Below are 20,546 nucleotides of genomic sequence, written 5' to 3' on the forward strand. Positions count from 1 at the left end.
GCGGCATTGGAAGGGACCCTGAGGGTCATCCAGCCCAACCCTCTGCAAGGCAGGAATTTCAGCTCAAGGACTCCAGGTTCCACCTCTTGCAACGGAGGAGAGTCCAGCCTCCCATCTCCTCTTACCTTCTTGCACGAGATCTCCGTGTTGAGGGGTCCAGGCATGCCAAGCCACCCCTTGAAGCGGTCGAAGGACTCCTTGAGGAGGCTTTGGATACTGACTTCCAAGTCAATCCGGGAATCCCGACCTTCCCCCTGCAGGCTCCGGCCCATCAGCTCAGAGAAGGAGAGAGGCTGGGTGTCCGCTGCCAAGTAGGAGTTGCAAAGCTGGAGCATCACGTCCTGGGGGATCTGGAAAGGCAAAGCCATGGTTGTTAGCAGATGTGGGCAGAGACCGGATGCCTGCGAAAACAGGAATCCCCTGGAAAATCATGCTGGGTGCGCAATGGTTGTCCGATAATCATCATCATCATCATCATCATCATTTATTTGTACCCCACCCATCTGGCTGGGTTTCCCCAGCCACTCTGGGCGGCTTCCGACAAAGACCAAAAATACGCTCAAATGTCACACATTAAAAACTTCCCTGAACAGGGCTGCCTTCAGATGTCTTCTAAATGTCAGGTAGTTGTTTATCTCTTTGACATCTGATAGGAGGGTGTTCCACAGGGCAGGTACCACTACCGAGAAGGCCCTCTGCCTGGTTCCCTGTAGCTTTGCTTCTCGCAATCTGTCCCATATAGGTCAAAGGAAGCTAAGGAGGGGAATGGAGGGCTGATCTAATCAGAGCAAATGCAGCAGCTCTAGGACATTTTGGGAGCCAGGTAAATTTTGCTCCAGAGTGCTCTTGTGCTGAGATCCTGCACGCAGGTTTCCCACAGGCATCTGGTTGGCCACTGTGAGAACAGGATGCTGGGTCAGATGGGCCATTGGCCTAATCCAGCATGGCTCTTCTGATGTTCTTAAATAGTATTATTATTATTACTACTACTACTACTATTAGTAGTATATTAGTATAGGGACGCAGGTGGCGCTGTGGGTTAAAGCCTCAGCGCCTAGGACTTGCTGATCGAAAGGTCGGCGGTTCGAATCCCTGCGGCGGGGTGCGCTCCCGCTGCTCGGTCCCAGCGCCTGCCAACCTAGCAGTTCGAAAGCACCTCCGGGTGCAAGTAGATAAATAGGGACCGCTTACCAGCGGGAAGGTAAACGGCGTTTCCGTGTGCGGCTCTGGCTCGCCAGAGCAGCGATGTCACGCTGGCCACGTGACCCGGAAGTGTCTCCGGACAGCGCTGGCCCCTGGCCTCTTAAGTGAGATGGGCGCACAACCCCAGAGTCTGTCAAGACTGGCCCGTACGGGCAGGGGTACCTTTACCTTTACCTTTACTACTATTACTATTATTATTAATATTCCAAAAACAGGTCCTACAGAATTCTGCAAAATGCAGTGTTATCAAACAGGATCTGATGACAATAAACATAGTCCATACACAATTACCACCGAACGAGAAACAGGTACAAAATAAAGCCAAAATAAACAAACCACAGGCATGTGAGTGCGTGGAAAGTAGAGACAGGAACTATTTATAGCAGTAGGCATAATGCTCAAACAAGACAGGGTTGCAAAGCATGGACCCTATTATATCAAGGGAAAGCAATTTAAGTATTCAAATGCCCTGGGTCACAATAGCAGCCAAACTCGTTCATAGTCCAAAGGGGATCCTGGGCCATGTTCCTCCTTGCTTACAAATGAAATAAAGTCAGATCAAACAAGTACAAACCGTCCTTTTTTTTCTCTCTGGCCCCCAATGGGTTCTCAGCTTATTGACTAGTTGTCCCCCCCAAGGCAATATCCCACACTTTAGTGTGTCAAATAGTAAGATTGACTCTGTCTAAGTTTCTCCAAAATGGAGGGGTGGTCATTCCAGCAGCTATAAGCGGGTGCACTGTCAGTCTTTATCATGCAAATTTCGGTTACCCTCTTAAAAGTGCTAATTGAGAAGTTGGAATGCCAACAACAACAAAGCCTGAGCCAAGGGACAGTACCTGAAATAGTTTCTTGCAGTCCGTGATCATGTGGGAGAGGCCTTGGGTGGCAGCCAGGTTTTCATTCAGGTCCTTGTGGTCCGGTTTGCCCATCGTGGCTCGCTTGTGAATCATCCTGACCAGGGTGAGGAGGGGAGAGGAGACAGGAGATAAGGGGAAAGAGCTTTGAGGGAAACGTTTGGCAATTCAGCACATGGGCGTAAGGTAACCCATGTCAGAAGTGTTGTATTTTTGGCGAATTTCCTAAAAAATTGCTCCAAAACTTCATTTTTTGAGCAAAAAAAGCTCAAAAACCTTTTGTGTCCGGATTTTTGCCTTTTGAAATAGGACAACCCTATTTAATAAAACCCCTTAGGTACTGTTTCTAACCACCTGGTGACCAAGACGAAGAACAACCTGCCCCTCTTTCTTTAAAAAAAGTTTGGAGCATGAAACTCTTGCACGATTGCCACGAATCAGCCAAAGCCTTGTATGCCATGAGAGGGCCACCCAGAATTCCCAGCAGCAGGGGCCTTCCATGGAGGGAGGCTGTTGCATCTCAGATGCGTGACAATCAATGGGGAGCCTAGGTGCTGGGAACATGCTGGGGGTGGAAAGGAGCTGTGGGCAAAGTTTGCAGAATCCCAGAACTGTAGAGACCCCAAAAGTCATCCATTCCAACCCCCTCTGATGTAGGAACCATGGCTCACCACTGTATAGGATGGCCTTGTTTCTTAAAGAGAGCCTTTATGGGGGTCCCTCATGGCCTCAGGTGTCACAGAACCCTGCAGCCTGCTGTTGGTGATCCTGAGCCTGCCTTAGGTGATGCCCGCAGCCAGGTGCCCGCAGGTGGGAACAAAGAGAGAGGAGAGCTCTGCAGTGCCTGGCTTTGCGGTACCCACCGCCTCACCTGGGAGAAGTGCTCTCCTTCCTGGAGACGTTGAGGTGGAAAACAGAGGGGGCCAGGCAGACCGCCAGGTTCCCGGCTGTCATCTGGTTCTCCTGGGCGGAGGCCACGTCACTCAGGAAGTAGAGCAATGTCTGCAGCACCTCCCGGTTCTCGTCGGGCATCAGAGCAATGGCTGCCTGCACCGTGGGCAGACGCTGGTCCTTCGGCACAACTGGGAGGAGGAGGAAGAGGAGGATGTCAGGGCTGGATCCCCAAACCCCATTCCAAAATCCAAAACCCAGATCACCTACGCCCATCAGTGGTGCTTGGATCTGCTTCCTTGGTCCTGTTTCTGGTCATCGAGGGACAAATAACCTGCCAGACTGGACCACAGCTGGGAAGATTTATGCTCAGAGATGGAAAGAAGATTCTGTACCAACCAAGGAGGAGTGGCAGACTAAACGAACGGACTATGCCGAAATGGCAAATCTTATGGGAGCAATAAGGAACCAAGCAGGGGAAAACTTTATCAAAGACCGGGGGAAATTTGTGGATTATTTGAAATGTTATTGTACACATATAAGTTCATTAGCGGGATCAACTTAAACCCGTTAAAATTAATGCTAAAAGAAAACGAGGGAGTACTTAATAATTGGAATAAGGAAGGAAATGCAGTGTTACAAATTTTAAAATATAAATGGCAAAAACGGTGGGGGAAGTCAAAATATGCATATTTATTGGGAAATATTGGATTTGAATTTTTGTCAAAATATTTTTGAAAAACGGCCTCCCAGAGTGGCCCCTGACACCTGGGATTATTCTGCTCAGACACGCTAGCTAGAGACAGCCCCACATCTTCTCAGCTGGATGTCAACCTTATGATTTACCTCCTGGAAAATACACAAAGCAATTCCTGCTTTCTTCTGCCATGCTGGGATGATCCAAAAGGATTGTTTATTTACTACTACTACTGTTTGTTTGTTTGTATCCCTCCTTTTCCCCAGACCGGGACTCCAGGCGGCTTACGCAAATTAAAGCAACACAGATAAATACAGAAAGCTGAAAACGTAGAAAAGATAACCATGTACATCACCTCGTGCTTTTTGGAGGCAAAGGTGTTGTATAGATAAAACAAATAAACAAATCCCTCATCCATTGCTTCCCCTGCCGGTAAGGCCATAAAACAAAACAAAACCAGAACCTCCACTCACACTGGTAAATCTGCAGAAATGTCTCCATAAGCTTCCTGGTGAAGACGGGCTCAGGGAGGTCACGGAAGTACTGCTTGAGCAGGTCGGCCACATCGTAGGCCGACTGGCCCTCGTAGCTCACATGGTCTGGGGAAGCTTCGTTCATGTGCCTCAGGGCCTGGATCCGGGACTTGACCCCGGACTTACGGAAAATGCCGACCTGCTCGGAGACCCCAGAGAAAGAGAGAGGGAAAGATCATATGAAGGAAAATGCAAGTACCCTTGAGCCAAAGAGCTCTGAGGGCTTCTCTTGTGTTGAGTCCCAACATTGGCCAAGCTGACTTTGCAGAGGGTTGGGCTAGATGACCCATGGGGTCTCTTCTAGCCCTACAGTTCTGTGATTCTCAGACATTTTCACAGAGCGTCCAGACCAGGACTCTGCAGCAGAGGTTTGATTTGTGGTGCCTCCTGTTTAAAAGTTGTGCTTTTAAAAATGGAATGTCATGTCAGTTAGTAAAAGAAATTCCTTCCAGTAGCACCTTAAAGACCAACTAAGTTAGTTCTTGGTATGAGCTTTCGTGTGCATGCACACTTCTTCAGATACACTTCTTCTGTGTATCTGAAGAAGTGTGCATGCACACGAAAGCTCATACCAAGAACTAACTTAGTTGGTCTTTAAGGTGCTACTGGAAGGAATTTCTTTTGTTTTGACTATGGCAGACCAACACAGCTACCTATCTGTAAATGTCAGTTAGTATTTCTTAGTACTGATTATACTGAGTATCAATCTGATGTGTAGAGATCTTTCCTATTCTAATTAATTCAAGAGGGTTCTGGAAGCTTCTCTGTGTGAAAGAAGCAAGCAGAAGGTTCGTGATGTTTGGGTTATTCCTTCAGAGAAGCTGAGTACAACTGGCTTAAACTGGTTCTCTTATCTCTTTCTGTCAAGGTCATGCGGACGATAATAATAGGCCAGAAGGACTCTGGGTTTCAGTTTCTGTTTCTCTTTTCCTTCTGGTGTGGTGTTCTGTACATAGTATGCGTACTGTTAAGGTTGAGTCTTATTATAAGTTATTGTAAGTTTAAGTCAAGTCTGCTGCAACTGGATCTCTTATGGACAGTGCCAATCCTGAACATATTGGATTTGTGACCATTATGCTCATTTGCCTTCAGTAGCAGTAAAGCTCTGCTAGATGAAATATTAATTGCCTCTGGTCTATTTTTGGGGAATCCTGCAACGTGTATACGTTTTTACTCTGCTAACTGTACATTGGAATCTACTCTGGATCAATATTGAGTAGAATTTTATGACATGTCAGGCATCATTGCCAACACCATGAAATAAAAGGGATATATTGGGACCTAACATAACAAATTTCCGTATCTAAATCAAGTATACCAGTATTAGGTAAAGGTAAAGGGACCCCTGACCGTTAGGTCTAGTCATGGACGACTCTGGGGTTGCGGCGCTCATCTCGCTTTATTGACTGAGGAAGCAGGCGTACAGCTTCTGTGTCATGTGGCCAGCATGACTAAGCCGCTTCTGGCAAACCAGAGCAACGCACAGAAACACCGTTTATCTTCCCGCTGGAGCGGTACCTATTTATCTACTTGCACTCTGATGTGCTTTCGAACTGCCAGGTTGGCAGGAGCAGGGACTGAGCAATGGGAGCTCACCCCGTCACAGGGATTTGAATTGCCGACTTCTGATCGGCAAGCCCTAGGCCCTGTGGTTTAACCCACAGCGCCACCCGAGTCCAAGTAATCCAAATGGGTCAACAACCCCCTGCATCTTCTTGCTCCAAGTCCAGGGCATTATAAAGAGACTGTCTCCCCATAACTACATTACCCTGCCAGAGATGTGGCCTTAACTGTGTATCATTCGATGGCGTTCTCACTTCTGCCACCAATTTTTTTTTATTTTTTAGAAATAATAATTCTGGCAGAACTGAATTCCCAGAGGGGTTTAACAGCCAATCCCTCTTCCCAGGGAACTCTGGGAATTGTAGCTCCAGGAGGCCGGAATGGATGACCCTTGTGCTCCCTTCCAGCCCTACAATTCTATGGTTCTAATAGCCCTGCCAAATGGAGCTGGTGAGTGTTGCCATCTGAGGCAGCCAGAGGAGAAAACATTGGCGAAGGCTGCTGCAGGAGACCAGACCCCCACAGGGGCAGGTTGCTGGCACCCCAAGACTTCAGAGGGGCTGTGGCCGAGGCAAAGCCTGGCTGAGCCTGCCGAGGTCCCCTCACCTGGTCCAGACACTGGCTGCGTATGTAGCGCATTGCCTGCTGAATGCTCTGGGGCAGCGGTTGTCCAGTCCTCTGGACGTGGACGAGTAGTGGGACCCCAAAGACTCTCTTGTCCCTGTAGTTGGGGGTCTTGCTCCTCTTCATGAACTTCGGGACCGCCCTGCCGGAGGAAAGAAAGGGGTGGTAGTAATCAACAGGGAATTGCAAATATCCAGATAACCAGCTTTTATCGTTTTCTCTTGTATCCCATTGCTGTCCTTGGTTCAGTTCAGTTTCATTTTTACGTGTTTTGTTTTGCAAAGCCTTAAGTTTTGTTATTTGGGCTGTATGGAGCAATTCAATGAAAATACTATACAAAAATAAATAAAGGGATTGTGGGCCCTTGCTGGGAATGCCTGTCCCATTCTGTCAAAGGAAAGCAGAGGAGGGGGGGATGTGTGTCTCCAGGGGCTGCCTGCCCAGCCTGAACAGGATTCGGCCCAGCTCTTCTTCTCCACCAGCACCCCCCAAAAAAACCCCCCACCCTATTGCTAAAACAGTTAATCTGAACAAATGCAGGGAAGAATACAGCAATTTGGCATCAGAAGGATGGAGTAGGAAGGGGGGAAGGGATTCCCCAGGTCTATCTGCTTTGTTGTTCATACAGTTGGAAGGCACCAACTCAAGGCTCATCTGGTCCAACTTCCTGCAATGCAGGAATCAGAGCTAAAGCATCCCTGGCAGGTAGTTTTTGTTAGCCTTATTTCCCAGAGTAAGATGCTGCTCCTTCCACCTTGTGCTCTAGGTAATAAAGGCCTGTCCTCTTCTCTCCCTAGTAAGGGCATAAATTTACTGGAATTTCAACACTGCCTCCCCCTGCCCCCCAAAACTGTCTATTTTCCTTCTTTTTCTGCCACTGCAATCTGTCCCACAGCAGAATGCACATCCCATCAGCATTTACAAACACTTAGAAACACTTACTCCCACAATAGGTACTTACAAACACTTACTCCCACAATAGGTAAAGGAAGTTGCGGGGCACTTTTTGAGCAGAGGTTCGATGGCCATCTGTTGGGGATTCTTTTGCTGCCATTCTTGCAGTGCAACGGGTTGGACTGAATGGCCGGGGGGGGGGGCGTCCCTTGCAACACAACAATTCCCTGATTCTGTGTTTCTGCATTAATAATCTGCTCTGCCACACACATGGCAGAGAGAGAATGGATAACAGGCTTCAGAGGTGTGTCAATTTATTTATCCCAATGCGGGCAGTGTCCTTGAAGAAGCACCCTTGAAGATACCAGTCAGCTAAAGATATATACATAACTATACAGGATCCTAGAATTGTAGTGCTGGGAGGTACCCCAAGGGACATCTATTCTAACCCCCATGCCCGGGGCCAAATACTCCCTCCTTTCCCTTTCCTTTCCCCACTTTCTAATGGATATTTCAGACCACAAGGTTCCTTGACAGAATCTCTGTGCTGACTCACCATGACCAGCTCTGCTTGTGGGGGACGGAGTATTTCTCCATGATGGCTGTGAGGCGAAGGAGGGAGCATTTTTGGAGGAGGTTGAGCTGGGCGGCGGATTGGCGGTTGATCTCCAAGGAAGCAGAGTTCAGGCTGGGTCGGTGGGAGTTCTGGAAGCTGTGCCAGCGAAGCTTCCTGGTTGGGGAGGAAGAACAGACGTCACTGATTTATCTCAAGCTCAACCAGCTTTGCCACCTGCCACTCAAAGTGGACCCTCAGCTCAGCTCCAACCGTGGTGCCCAGAATGGGGCACAGGACTAGAGGTGGGGTCTGACCAAGGCAGAATCACAATTAGAATCATAGAATTGGAAGGGACCCCACGGGTCATCCTCAGTCCAACTTAGGAATGTGCAGAAGGCAAAAAGTCAAATCCTCCATCCACAAAGAGCAGAAACCTAATTTACAAATGAATTCATGAAAAGAAAAGGGTAAGATTTTGACGGTAAGATGCAGCAAAAGAGAAATAGCAAACTGTAGCTGTTATATTTTTTGGGGTGCATCACAAAGGTGCAGACATCTAAGTGGTACAAAAATTCACAGGGGTACTATTTCCATTTTGGCTCGCTAGAGGGCACCAAACTGCCAACCTGAGTTGGGACATTTTCCCGCCATGGGTTTAGTTGACCAAAGAGAACGCGTTAGCTTTTGTAATTGCTCCCGGGCTTTCCCACAGGGTGCCTGGAACCATCTTCAAAACTGATGCACAACCCACCCATGGTACCGGTCCATAAGGGCCCTGCCATGTTAAGGCAAAGGCTGCTGCGTCGTAGAATCCTAGGATTGTGGAGCTGTAAGGGACCTGAGGGGTCATCTAGCCCAACCCGCTGCAACCCATATTATAGAAACATTGTTATTATTATGGTTATCATCCACTGCATTTCCAACAGCTGCTTCTCTCCTTACAGGCAGCACTGACCACATTTGCCAAATGCCAATTTAAAAATAAAAATGGAAAATCCTAGGAGTCTGAGCGCAGTCCCACGGCAAATCGAAAGAAAAAAAGGGTTGACAGTTCCACATGTGCATCCTGCACTTGTTACGTGTGATAGGCATCCTGACTCCAGAAAACCCAAAAATTGTGTAAAGCAAAACTCCAGGCGCACAGAGCAGGATTGCAACCTGCAAGGAGACCCTGCAGAACAGCTGCTGGGTGCAAAGAGGGAGGAATAGAGGGACAAATTCCAGGAAATACAAGGAAGTGCCTCCCAACATCTTGACTGCAAGGTTGGATGGCCATCTGTCTGGGATTCTTGAGCTATTCCCACCTTGCAGGGGGTTGGACTAGATGACCCTTGGGATCCCTTCCAACCCAACAATTCCAGGATTCTACTACCCTGGCTCTCCTCAAAACATCCAGTTTGCCACACTGTTTTCCTATAGAAGCATGGTGCGATCTTCTGGTTCCTGTCTAACCAAGTTGCAGGGGGTCGGTCTGGATGACCCTGGGGATCCCACCCACCTCGACAATTCATTGACCCCCTACCTGCAAGGCCTGGTGAGGGAGGCGCCCACCCCGGAGTCTCTCCGCTCCCTCATTCCCAGGTCCTCCGCCTCGTTCAGGGAGTTAGCCGTGCTGTCAAAGTCACTGGCCGACGTGCCAATGTCCGACACGGAGCGCTCCTCAAAGTTTGGGGTGGTGGGCTCCCCTCCAGAGTCCGTCTCCTCCCCGCCGCCGATGCTTCCGCCCTCCGGGTCCAACTGGATGGCTTCAGACCACAGCTCCACCTTCCTCTGCAGCCCCCAAACGTGCTCCAGGATCTCGTCCAGGTTCTCGTAGATGACGTCCCTGTCCAGGCCAAACAGGTCGTCCGTGACACTGCTGGACTCGGGTACATTGTCATAGAGGCTGGTGCAGCTGCCTGTGGAGCCGCATGAGGGCCGCCTCAGCCTGCACTCCAAGGCCTCGCCTGTCCTGCTGCCCATCCCAGCCCCACCTGGTGAGAGGCCTGAAGCCGGGCCTCTAGATTTCCAGTCAGACAAACACCCGCTCTCGAGCGGGCACAGGCTTTCGATGGAGAGAGACTTGGGGAAAGTGCCCGGCTTGTAGTCTCTGGGGATGTGGACCAAATAGTCCCTTTCGAAAAGGTCATGGTGGCCCAATCCGCCAGCATCCCAGGGGGTGCCCTTGCCCCGGCCTGCCTCGTAGTCCTCCAGGTAAATGCTACCATGTTTGGGCTGCTCCCCAGCTAAGCCCAAGGCGCCGTTGGCCCGGCGCCCTCTTGAGGGAAGCGTTTTGCTGCCGCAGGAAGAAGGCGACACCCCGCTTCTTGGGTCTTTTGAGGAGCTCCACCAGGACTCGGCATCTGTCCCATCCTCTTTCGGGGCTTTGGCAGAGTCCAGCTTCTCCTTATCCTTCCTCCTGAGGGACTCAATCCTCCTGAGGAAGCTCCGAGTCCGGCGTTTCCTGGCATCCCCCTTGCTGGTCCCACTCATGTCCTGGGACTGGTCAGTGGGCGAGTGGTCCTCTAAGCTGGGGACGGAGAAGGTCAAGGTCGGAGAATCCTGGGTGGAGGACGGGTCAGGGAGAGCAGGACCCTCTCCTGTGCTGGGGTCGCTGTGGAGAGAGGAGGCCTCCAGCTCAGCACTCAGGTCAGTGAGGATGCTCTCCTGGCTGGGCAGCTTCCTCATAGTGGAGGCTGCCTCCGGGCTGCGGGAGAGGAAATCGTCGGAGCCGATTCGGGACCACCTACGGCTGTCTCTCTGGAAAGCCCACCGATCGCTGATGGCACAGAAGTCCTCGTCTCCCGAGTCGTCATTCTAAAGCAAGCACAGGAAATAATCCCTCAGTTAAAGGTAAAGGGACCCCTGACCATTAGGTCCAGTCACAAACGACTCTGGGGTTGCGGCGCTCATCTCGCTTTATTGGCCGAGGGAGCCAGCGTTTGTCTGCAGACAGCTTCTGGGTCATGTGGCCAGCATGACTAAGCCGCTTCTGGCGAACCAGAGCAGCGCACGGAAACGCCGCTTACCTTCCCGCCGGAGAGGTACCTATTTATCTACTTGCACTTTTGGCATGCTTTTGAACTGCTAGGTGGGCAGGAGCTGGGACTGAACAATGGGAGCTCACCCCGTCACAGGGATTTGAACCGCCAACCTTCTGATCGGCAAGCCCTTGGCTCAGTGGTTTAGACCACAGCGCCACCCACATCCCTAATCCCTCGGTTACTGGGATCTATTTTAATTTAATTTAATTTTCTAACCCATTGCTTTCTCCAAAGAGCTGAAGGTAGAGCATGTGGTTCCCCTCTTCATTTAATCCCAACAACAACCATGCGTGGTCTCCCAGGTCGCTAGTCTGACACTCTGACTGCTACAAATTGGTTGTTCTTCTCTCTCCCCATTTGAGCCCCACAACACCCCTTTGAGAAAGGCCAGGCCCAGAGGCAGTGACTGGCCTCCAAAGTTAACCTGTGAGTTTTGTGGCCAAGTGAGGAATTTGAGCCCTAGCCTCTCCCAGGCCCTCAACTCTAATACCTACACCATGCTGACTGTACTAATTAGACTGTTGCATGTTCAGAAAAGCTGGAAGGGGCCAAGTGGTCATCTAGTCCAACCCCCTGCAATGCAGGAATCACAGGGTCTGTTCTGTGTCGTTTAAAAACCTTTAATAAATCCATTTGGGTGGCAGCGAGGGAGAAAACCTGACTGAGACCTGCTTTCTGCTGTGCTAGGTCTGCCTGAGCTTCCTTCCCCAGGGTCCAGGTTCGATTCCTCGGGGCCCTTCCCGGCCTCCCCCTCCGAGGGCCCAGGCTTACCTGTTTCCGCTGAAAGTGAACCTCCAGCTTCATCGAGGCGCACGAGTTCAGTGTCACGAGTCTCCTGCAAGGAGTAAAGGAGAGGGGCTTTTGTCTGGCTCGGCCGTCCTGTCCCAGCTGCCGCCGGCCAAGCTATTTAAAAACAAGCGGCTCTTGTTTCGGGGCACCGTCACTTGTCCCGCAAACAGCTGGGGATCAAGTGACCACACGCGGCTCTCTCCAGGGATGCTGTGGGTGGGGGTGCCAGCTCAGGCCAACAGAGGGGGAACTATGGGCACTAAGCAACCAACATGTGTGGCTCAGCAGCCCCAGCGAGGCGCTTCCAGCTGCTCAAACATGCCGGCAACTGGCTGAGCGTCACTTTCATCTCATGCCAGCAACTGCGACCCGAGTCTAGAGAAATGTCCCCCTCCCCCCGGCCTCCTGCCCCCTAACAGAAAGTTCCTGGAGTGTGGAGCCAGCTGGCAAGGGGATTAAAGCCTGGCCCCCAAAACAGACACACAGTGATCGCAGAATCATGCAAGTTGGAATGGGACCCCCAAGGGTCATCCAAACCAACCCGCTGCAATGCAGAAATCATGTATTCCTTCTAAGGGGTTACCAGGCTAAAAGGTATCAGTCAAGGGCATTGGGACAGGCCTTAGGCCTCTGAAAAGCCCCACCCCAACTTCCCAAGCTGATTAGCACACATGTGATTTATTTGTATTTTGAGATGGTGGGCTGTTTATTTTGGCAAAGCCCAAGAGCTGCCTGGTCAAAATTAAAACAGGCCCAGAGCATCGGAACAACGTTGACAATAGAATAATCACATGAGACAGCAACAATTGGGGGGGCATTTTAAAATAGTAGCAATAGCAGCAGTAGCCATTACAATTTTTAAAAGCTAGAGAAGTTGATAATAAATTTACTGAAAGGGGGAGCATTGTGGTAGGTTTTGGAATGTGAAAGTGCACAGCCATTTGTGGCGTTACGTGCAGGGCAAGAATCTCGTCAAGGAACCTGGTTAATGTGGATTAAAGTTAACACAGGGATCCTAATGTTGCCCAAATGGTCCCAGCAAAGCACAAGAGGGAAGGAGCAGCAGGCTTGGGGAGGACCCAAAACAAGGAGGCCATAGGAGGAAAAAAACATCTGAGGAAGCAAACTCCTCCTGTGACTCATCCCCTAATTTTTCTACAGAACTATAACTTCACAGAATTGTAGAGTTGGATTAGACCCCAGGGGTGATCCCTGCAATGCGAGAATCACTGCTACAGAATCCCTGAGAGATGGCCATCCAAACTCTGCTTAAAAACTGCAGCGAAGGAGGGTCCAGCACCTTCCGAGGGAGTCTGCTCTTCTGCCAAACCGCTCTTACCACCGGCAACTCAAAGGAAGTCTTGGGAGCCACATTTAAGAACGGCTCTTTGATTTAGCCATGGCTTCAGGTTTCCTGTCCGTGACCTCATCTGTGACGTCAACTTCCGGAGCTCAGTCAAGCTCACATCCTGTAGCATCTCCACCCTCTGGGCTTATCCCAGTCATGGCAGCATGTCAGAGCTGGCACCCCAAAAAACCCAACCAGCCGTATACTGAGCAGCAAGATGCTCTGGATTCATCAGCCCCAGAAGCAGCGATCTGCCCATCAAGCAAATGGATAGAATATTTCCCCAGACCCAAATGGGCTTGGCAGAGAGGACAGGCCAGGTCCCAGGATCCCCCTCCCCACCTCCCTGAGCCAGTTGACAGTCAGCTGCTTGACAGGACCAGGAAAGGTCAGACCTTCACATCCCCTGGGCCTGGCTGAGCTGCCCTCTCCAACGCCACCCTCTGACCACAACAACATGCTTCCCCATATTCTTCCATTGGCAACAGTGACCATTTTTATTTTAACCTGCAGAGGGATTTGAGGGAATCCTGGTCCAAGAAGCTGTGGTCCTTCTTCACGGAGGCAATGTCGAGAGGGAAGAGGGATTCTGAGGATGAGAAGGAGGAGAGAAGAGTTTGATCGAGAAGATGGACGGCTGCTTGAAGGTGCTGGAGGAGAAGCTGGTTGTCCGCAGTGGTGGAAGAAGGGACACCCATATTTCTGCTGCCCTGCCAAATGCCCTCTCTGTACTCACTTCTAGGCTCCATCCTAACTTGAATTCACCAGCCCACTCTCACTTTCTGTCAGCAGCACTTTGCAATTTAGGAATCATACCACACCGGCTGAGGGACACAGGTGGCGCTGTGGGTTAAACCACAGAGCCTAGGACTTGCCGATCAGAAGGTCAGCGGTTCGAATCCCCACGACAGGGTGAGCTCCCGTTGCTCAGTCCCAGCTCCTGCCAACCTAGCAGTTCAAAAGCACATCAAAGTGCAAGTAGATAAATAGGTACAGCTCCAGCGGGAAGTTAAACTGCATTTCCGTGTGCTGCTCTGGTTCACCAGAAGCGACTTAGTCATGCTGGCCACATGACCCGGAAGCTGTACACCGGCTCCCTTGGCCAATAAAACGAGATGAGCACTGCAACCCCAGAGTGGGTCACGACTGGACCTAATGGTCAGGGGTCCCTTTACCTTTACTTTACCACACTGGCTTAGAAACTGGTGTTCAGCACCCTGCAAATCTCAGCTTTCATGTAATGCAAAACAAGTTTCTAGTCCCTAATGCTGCCAAAGGACATGTGTCAGAATAAGAGAGCAACTTGTGCTGAAGACTAGGGGCTTCACGAACTCCAAAATCTAAACTGATATTTGTGTGTGTGTGTGTGATTTAAACGAATCCTTTGTTTTCAAACCGCTTATTTGCCATTAAGAGGTGTGCAATTTTTATTTAATCGAGAAATAAATGCACGCAGAGCAAGAACGAAGGAAATAGTAGCCACTGAGGAGGGCTGGGGAGTGACATGGGGCATCTCAGACCCCATAAAGCCCTACTTGGTCCTGTTTGTCTTCAGCCAAGAGGTCTTCCCTCAGATTTCCCCCCATGGCTTTCAAGTTCCCCCATTGCAGAGGCTTGGACTAGAGGACCCTTTTCGTCCCTTCCAAGTCTAAAATTCTATTTTTCTGTTATTCCTACATGAAGGGCTAGTATTGTGGGTTGTTTGTTGTTTTCAAAGCGCAGCTTGATCTCATCAGGAGAATGCACACATCCAAAAAGAAGCCTTCAAGCACCTCCCCAATTCTAAAAACCAAACAAAAACATACCCATATGTACCCCCTCCCCCTCCCCAATTCTAAAAACCAAACAAAAACAGACCCATATGCACCCCACCCTCACAAAGAGGCAGCCTGGAAAACTATCAGCCAGTCTTGTCTCGCACGGACGTGATGGGAGGGGAGGTATTTGACCGGCACAATGGCTGGCTGCGCTTTGCTGCTGGGGGCTTCCTCCGATTGTCCTGGCCCCGTACTCTCCTGTCCTCCAGCTAAGGCAGAGCTCAGGCTTTTGTTTGGCTCTCCCATGCCATGTGTGGACAGGAAACAAAAATCAGCCTGGAGACCCTGTGCTGTGTATGGTTTGCGTTGTAAAGTATATGGCATGCAGGAAGAGTCCAAGTGGCTGTGGAAGAGCTCTTCCTGTCAGAAAGTTATTCCTGAGGTTTAGTTGTCACTGTAAAACATTGGTTCTGCTCCTGCTCCCTGGAGCAACATAAAACAAGCTTGCCCCATCTCCTGTGGGACAGCCCTTCAGATATTTCAAGATGGCTCTCATATTACCTCTCTGTCTTCCTTTCTATGATTTTTGCTGTCAATCAGAAGGCTCATGCATATTTATTTTTCCTCCATGCTGTCTAGGCACAGGTCTGGAGGTTCCAGGTCTGTGTCTGAGCATTTTTATTTTATTTTTTGTCCCAGCGCTTTCCCCAAGAAAACCTGCGTTTTACTGCTGAATTGGAGTAAACGGCAACCGGGTTATCCACAGACAGCCGTTTGCTCCTTTTCAGCTGGAAAATGTGGGTTTTCCCAGGGAAAGTGCCAGGACAACAACAAAAACAAATTGGACACTAGAAACACAGCACAAAAGGAAGTGTACATGAGCCCAGACTCTCCAAGTGCTTGAAAACTCCCCTTATACCTGAGGAGGCAGTGAAAAGATGGCCAAGATCCCCTATCTTTGACAGAAGTACCTTCCTCAACACCAGCCAGGAAGTGAGCAAGAGGGTGTTTTGTCAGGGGGGGGGGGCAGGAGTCCAACTCCTGTGGCCACCAGGAACCTCTCAGAAGAGGACTGCTAGGTTCTGTCTCTGTGGGCCAGTGGGGGCCAAACGTCCACTGCAGGAGAAAAACAGAAGCCCAGCTGGCCCTTTGGGTGTATGTGGAAGACATGGACAAACTCCTAAAAACCATCTGGGTTTAAAGGGGGGCACTAGGGTGGTTCCCAGAGAAGAGGGAAAGAACCCCTCTGAAATGAAGTGGCTGCATGCTCCACAGGCTGGCGGGCAGCAAAACAAACACAGCCAGAATGGGAGCTTTCCCCCAAACTTCATGTAAAAGCGTTTCTCATGCAGACATCGCCTGACGCTTCCTTTGGCTCAGTCAGTCTCAGATAGAGACCAATGTGGTGGCTGCAGCAGCTTTGGAAGAGGTTTCTGAGGGGAAGAGCTGTCCCAGCAGTGGAACAGACTCCCCTTGTAGGACTGTCCTTCACTTGAACTTTTCATACAGAGGATGTATGGCCATCCGTCCGGGATTCTTTAGCTGTGATTCCTGCACTGAAGCAGGTTAGGCTTGTCCTCTCCAATTCTACTATTCTGTAATTCCATAATACAGTATCTGAGGAGGGACCTCACCTGGACATCTAGGGAGGGTGGATCTTAAGTAAACACAGCAAGAGAGGTGGACCAGCCAACCACACAGTCACAGTGGTGGCGGCGGCTGAATATTCATGGGTGTAAGGCTGGGCCTCCCCTTCCCCACTTCATCCCAAAGGAATTGCATGCAATCCTGATTCTCTTACCTTCGTAGAGCTGGGCATACTGAGGAAAGCCAGCCGCTCGCAGCCAGTCACAGGCCTTGGCAGCCTCAGCCTCTGTAAGAGAGCAAACGGACAGAGCTGAGGAGGAGCTGTGGACAGATGTCTCCAGCAAAAACAAGGAACCAAACATTTGAAATGCCATGATACCACTTTAAACCATCGTAGCTTCCCCCTAAAACACCCTGGGAACTGTAGTTTGTTCAAGGTGCTAAGAGTCATTAGGAGATCCCCATACCCTTCACAGAACTGCGATTCCCAGAGTTCCCTCAGAAGAGAAATCAACTGTTAAACCTCTGTGGGAAACACAGCTCTGTGAGGGCAATTCTAGGCTGCATCAACAGAAGTTTAGTGTCTCGATTGAGGGAAGTCATAGTAGTCTTGGTCAGACTCCACCTGGAGTCCTGTGTCCAGTTCTGGGCACCACAGTTTAAGAAGGATACTGACAAGCTGGGAGGTGTGCAAAGAAGGGCAACCAAGATGATCAAGGGTTTGGGTACCAAGGATTTGGATAATGAACAGTTGAAGGAGTTGGGGATGTTTGGCCTGGATAAAAGGATAAAAAGAGGCTATATGATAGCCATCTTCAAATATCTGAAGGGCTGTCACCTGGAAGATGGAACCAATGGCTCCATGTTACAAGGAAGGAGATTCCAATTAAACATCAGGAAGAACTTTCTGACAGTAAGAGTTGTTTGACAGTGAAAAGGACCCCCTTGGAAGGTGATGGACTTTCCTTCCTTGGAGGTGTTTAAGCAGACGTTGGATGACCCTCTGTCATGGATGCTTTAGCTGAGATTCCTGTATAGCAGGGGGTTGGCTTAGATGATCCTTGGGATCCATTCCAACTCTACCATTCTATGAGTCTAGGAGTCTGTTCCCCACACCCCAGGAAGATATCTGTACAAACTGAGTACTACCTGGAGAACAGAGTTGGCCATCCTCATTTCCCCCCAATGTTTGGACATCAGTTCCTCTTTTTACTTACAAAACAAGGACTTGACCCAGTGAATTCCACCACACAGATAACATCCCTTTGCAAAGGACTAGCCTACCACCCTCCAGACATAGCACACATTTTCACCAAGGCAAAAAACAGCAAGAGATCTGTTATCCACAAAGAGCATCGGGAAGAAGTCAGCAAGGGAGCCACGAAAGAGCTTCTGTCATTCCTTTCAGAGCATCCTGGAGGTTCATGATCACCCCTGAAGGTGGACGGATCACCAGGATACAACAGCTGAAGCTTTGCAGGCCTGATCAACTCTCTGCACGGCCTCTTGGGATCCATGCAGACGCTGGCTGACCCAGGCGAGAGCTCTCTTGCTGGCTTCTGGAGAGAGGCAAGGCTGGGATCTCTGCAAGGCGAGCCAGGCAGCCATTCCAGAGCAGCAAGGAAAACAGGGTGTGTTGCTTAGACGTGCCCTGGGATCCTGATGAACTCTGCTTCACATCAGCAATGGAAATGTGAACTTCCTTCCCGCTGTTCCACAAAGCAATGGATGAGGGACGGGCGAGGGGCAGGAAAGGAGGAAGAAATCTGCCTTTCCTTTGGCCGGTCGGAACAGGGTTTGTTTTCGTACCATGGCTGCACACGCAAATAAAAAAATAAGTAAAAAAATCAAAGCATTCTAGTGCAGGGTGGGGCAAGTCAAAAATGCCTCTCTGGACATCAGCATCAAAAAGTGGTCCAAGCCAAGAAACAGCAAGAGATCTGTTATCTCCGAAGAAATTACAGGAACCATCCAGAATTCGGACCCTTTCCCCCATCACAAAGCAAACTGTTCAAGGAATTGTATAACTTGTTGCATTGGAAGGGACCCCCCCACAAAAGGACCATCTAGTCCAACCCCCTGCAAGGCAGTACTGAGATTCCAGCAAATGTTATTAATCCTGTACAATATTAGAACAAAACAAACTGAATGGATGTATGGGAACTCTGATGTAAACATGTTCCAAAATGCCATTTAATTGTCCTTCTGAGTTACCGCTGCAACTACAAAAACAAAAAAAAACCACTCAAAGCAATTTACAAAAATAGATAAAACAATCAAATTATCAATTAAAAGTGTTGCCAACAATAATTTCAGACTCTTGAAATAACAACAGACTAAAAACAGATTAAAACTCGCACAAGCTATCTAAACATCTTGGTAGTCTTGCCTAAACAAAAATATTTTTAGCAGCTGGCGAAAAGAGTACAGAAAAGGCACCTGCCTGGCATCAATAGGCAGGGAGTTCCGAAGTTTAGGTGCCACTACACTAAAAGATTGAGGAACTGCAAGTGTGGAACGGGGATCATGTGGCAGCTGTCACAGCACCAATTCTGCTGATCAAAGCGGTTGAGTAGTTGTACAGCGATCTTGCGGTTAAACTGATCCTAAGTTGTTCAGGGTTTTAGCAGTAACACCTTGAACTTGGCCCAGAAGCAAATCGGCAACCGTTGTAGATCCCTGAGCACAGGTGGTTTGTGCCACCAAGGCCTCCCTCCTGTCACTAATTGTGCTGCAGCATCCTCTACTAACCACAGCTCATGAATCAACTGCAGGGGGAGCCTCACATAGACAAGCTGTCATCAAGGGAGCAATTCTCTGCATTTAGTTCCCACCTGCATATTGGGTTGCGGGTCTCCATGCTTGTTGTATTGCTGTTTGCGTTTGATCACATTGTCACAGCTACTTCAATATGTTGCTAGTAAGTCTTGTGTTTTTGGTGGTTGTTGTTTTTAATAAAAAGTTTGCTTATACAGTATCGTTAAGCAAAGATTGTGATATTGTTGCAAAACTGTCTGGAATTGATAGTGCATTTGCCTGAAAGCTGTTTTGCAACACACATCTAGTCCAGCCCCTTGCAATGCAGGGACCGTAGCTCAAGAATTCCATGAACACAATTGTGAGGAAGTAGGATAAGCATCAAATAATTTTCCCAGAGAGGGAGGTTGGTAATTCTGGTAAAACTTGCTCCCTGGGTCTTAACTTCTAGCCTCAATGTAATCCAAAAAGCCTCCGCTGACACACCACTGATCCCAACAACAAGGCAGTGGGGGAAAGACTGCAAAAAGAGGACACCCCCAAAATTAGGCACACATATGTTTCCCAGGCAAAAGGCTAGGAAGGATCAATTGGGGGTTTTAAGCAGAGGTTGGATGGCCATCTGTCATGGATGCTTCAGCTGTGACTTCTGCATTTATCGCGTATATATTTTTTTAACTTATTGGTTTCCATTGTCAAATGCTTTGAACTGAGGTTGTGCTGAAGTAAAACAGAATACAGTGGTACCTCGGGTTACAGACGCTTCAGGTTACAGACTACGCTAACCCAGAAATAGTACCTCAGGTTAAGAACTTTGCTATAGGATGAGAATAGAAATTGCACGGCGGCAGCGTGACGGCAGCGGGAGGCCCCATTAGCTAAAGTAGTACCTCAGGTTAAGGACAGTTACAGGTTAAGAACGGACCTCCAGAACGAATTAAGTTCTTAACCTGAGGTACCACTGTAGCTTGACAGGCACCCAACCAATACCTGGGTAAGCAGGAATGTTTTCAAATTTGCGATCTACAAAGGGGGCAGGTTGAACTATATCACCCTCAGGGGTCCCTGGCAACTCTACAGTTCTAACTTTCCCTCCCCCCCTTATTTTACAAATTGAACAGGACTGCCTATTTTACTATTTAAAACAAATAAAGTCACAAGAACAATGCCCGCCTACACCATGGTCAAGCTGGGCATTTGGAAAAACTTGACAAAGCACTCAGCTGAGCAGAGGCAAGGAGGCATGGAGACACAACTCAGATGTTACTGCTCAACCACACAACATGCCACGGCCTGGTGACAGGGCAGCCCCTGTGTGCTCCCCCCCCCCACTCATCTGCCCCCCCTACAATTCTAGGACCCTACAACAAAACTTTCCCCATCCGGCTTTGCTACAGCAAACAACTTGCGACCTATTAGTGAAACATAAAAAGAGCCCTGCAGGATCAGGCCCATCTAGTCCAGCAT

General features: G+C 49.4%; 1 protein-coding gene across 2 annotated transcripts in view; it reads right to left on the minus strand.

The window, feature by feature from the left end:
• STARD8 (StAR related lipid transfer domain containing 8) overlaps positions 1–20,546 on the minus strand; it is a 67,947-nt gene that overhangs the window by 4,605 nt on the left and 42,796 nt on the right. For both annotated transcript variants that reach the window (XM_081922623.1, XM_081922622.1), the window contains 10 exons: positions 16,537–16,608; positions 13,486–13,567; positions 11,613–11,676; positions 9,341–10,614; positions 7,819–7,992; positions 6,351–6,510; positions 4,122–4,320; positions 2,932–3,142; positions 2,043–2,157; positions 126–350 (listed from right to left, as the gene is read on the minus strand). In XM_081922623.1, the coding sequence (XP_081778749.1) occupies positions 126–350; positions 2,043–2,157; positions 2,932–3,142; positions 4,122–4,320; positions 6,351–6,510; positions 7,819–7,992; positions 9,341–10,614; positions 11,613–11,676; positions 13,486–13,567; positions 16,537–16,608 (2,576 nt within the window). The remainder of the gene's footprint in view (positions 1–125; positions 351–2,042; positions 2,158–2,931; positions 3,143–4,121; positions 4,321–6,350; positions 6,511–7,818; positions 7,993–9,340; positions 10,615–11,612; positions 11,677–13,485; positions 13,568–16,536; positions 16,609–20,546) is intronic.

Source organism: Podarcis melisellensis, assembly GCF_964234715.1.
Source record: "Podarcis melisellensis genome assembly, chromosome: 8".
NCBI lineage: Eukaryota > Metazoa > Chordata > Lepidosauria > Squamata > Lacertidae > Podarcis > Podarcis melisellensis.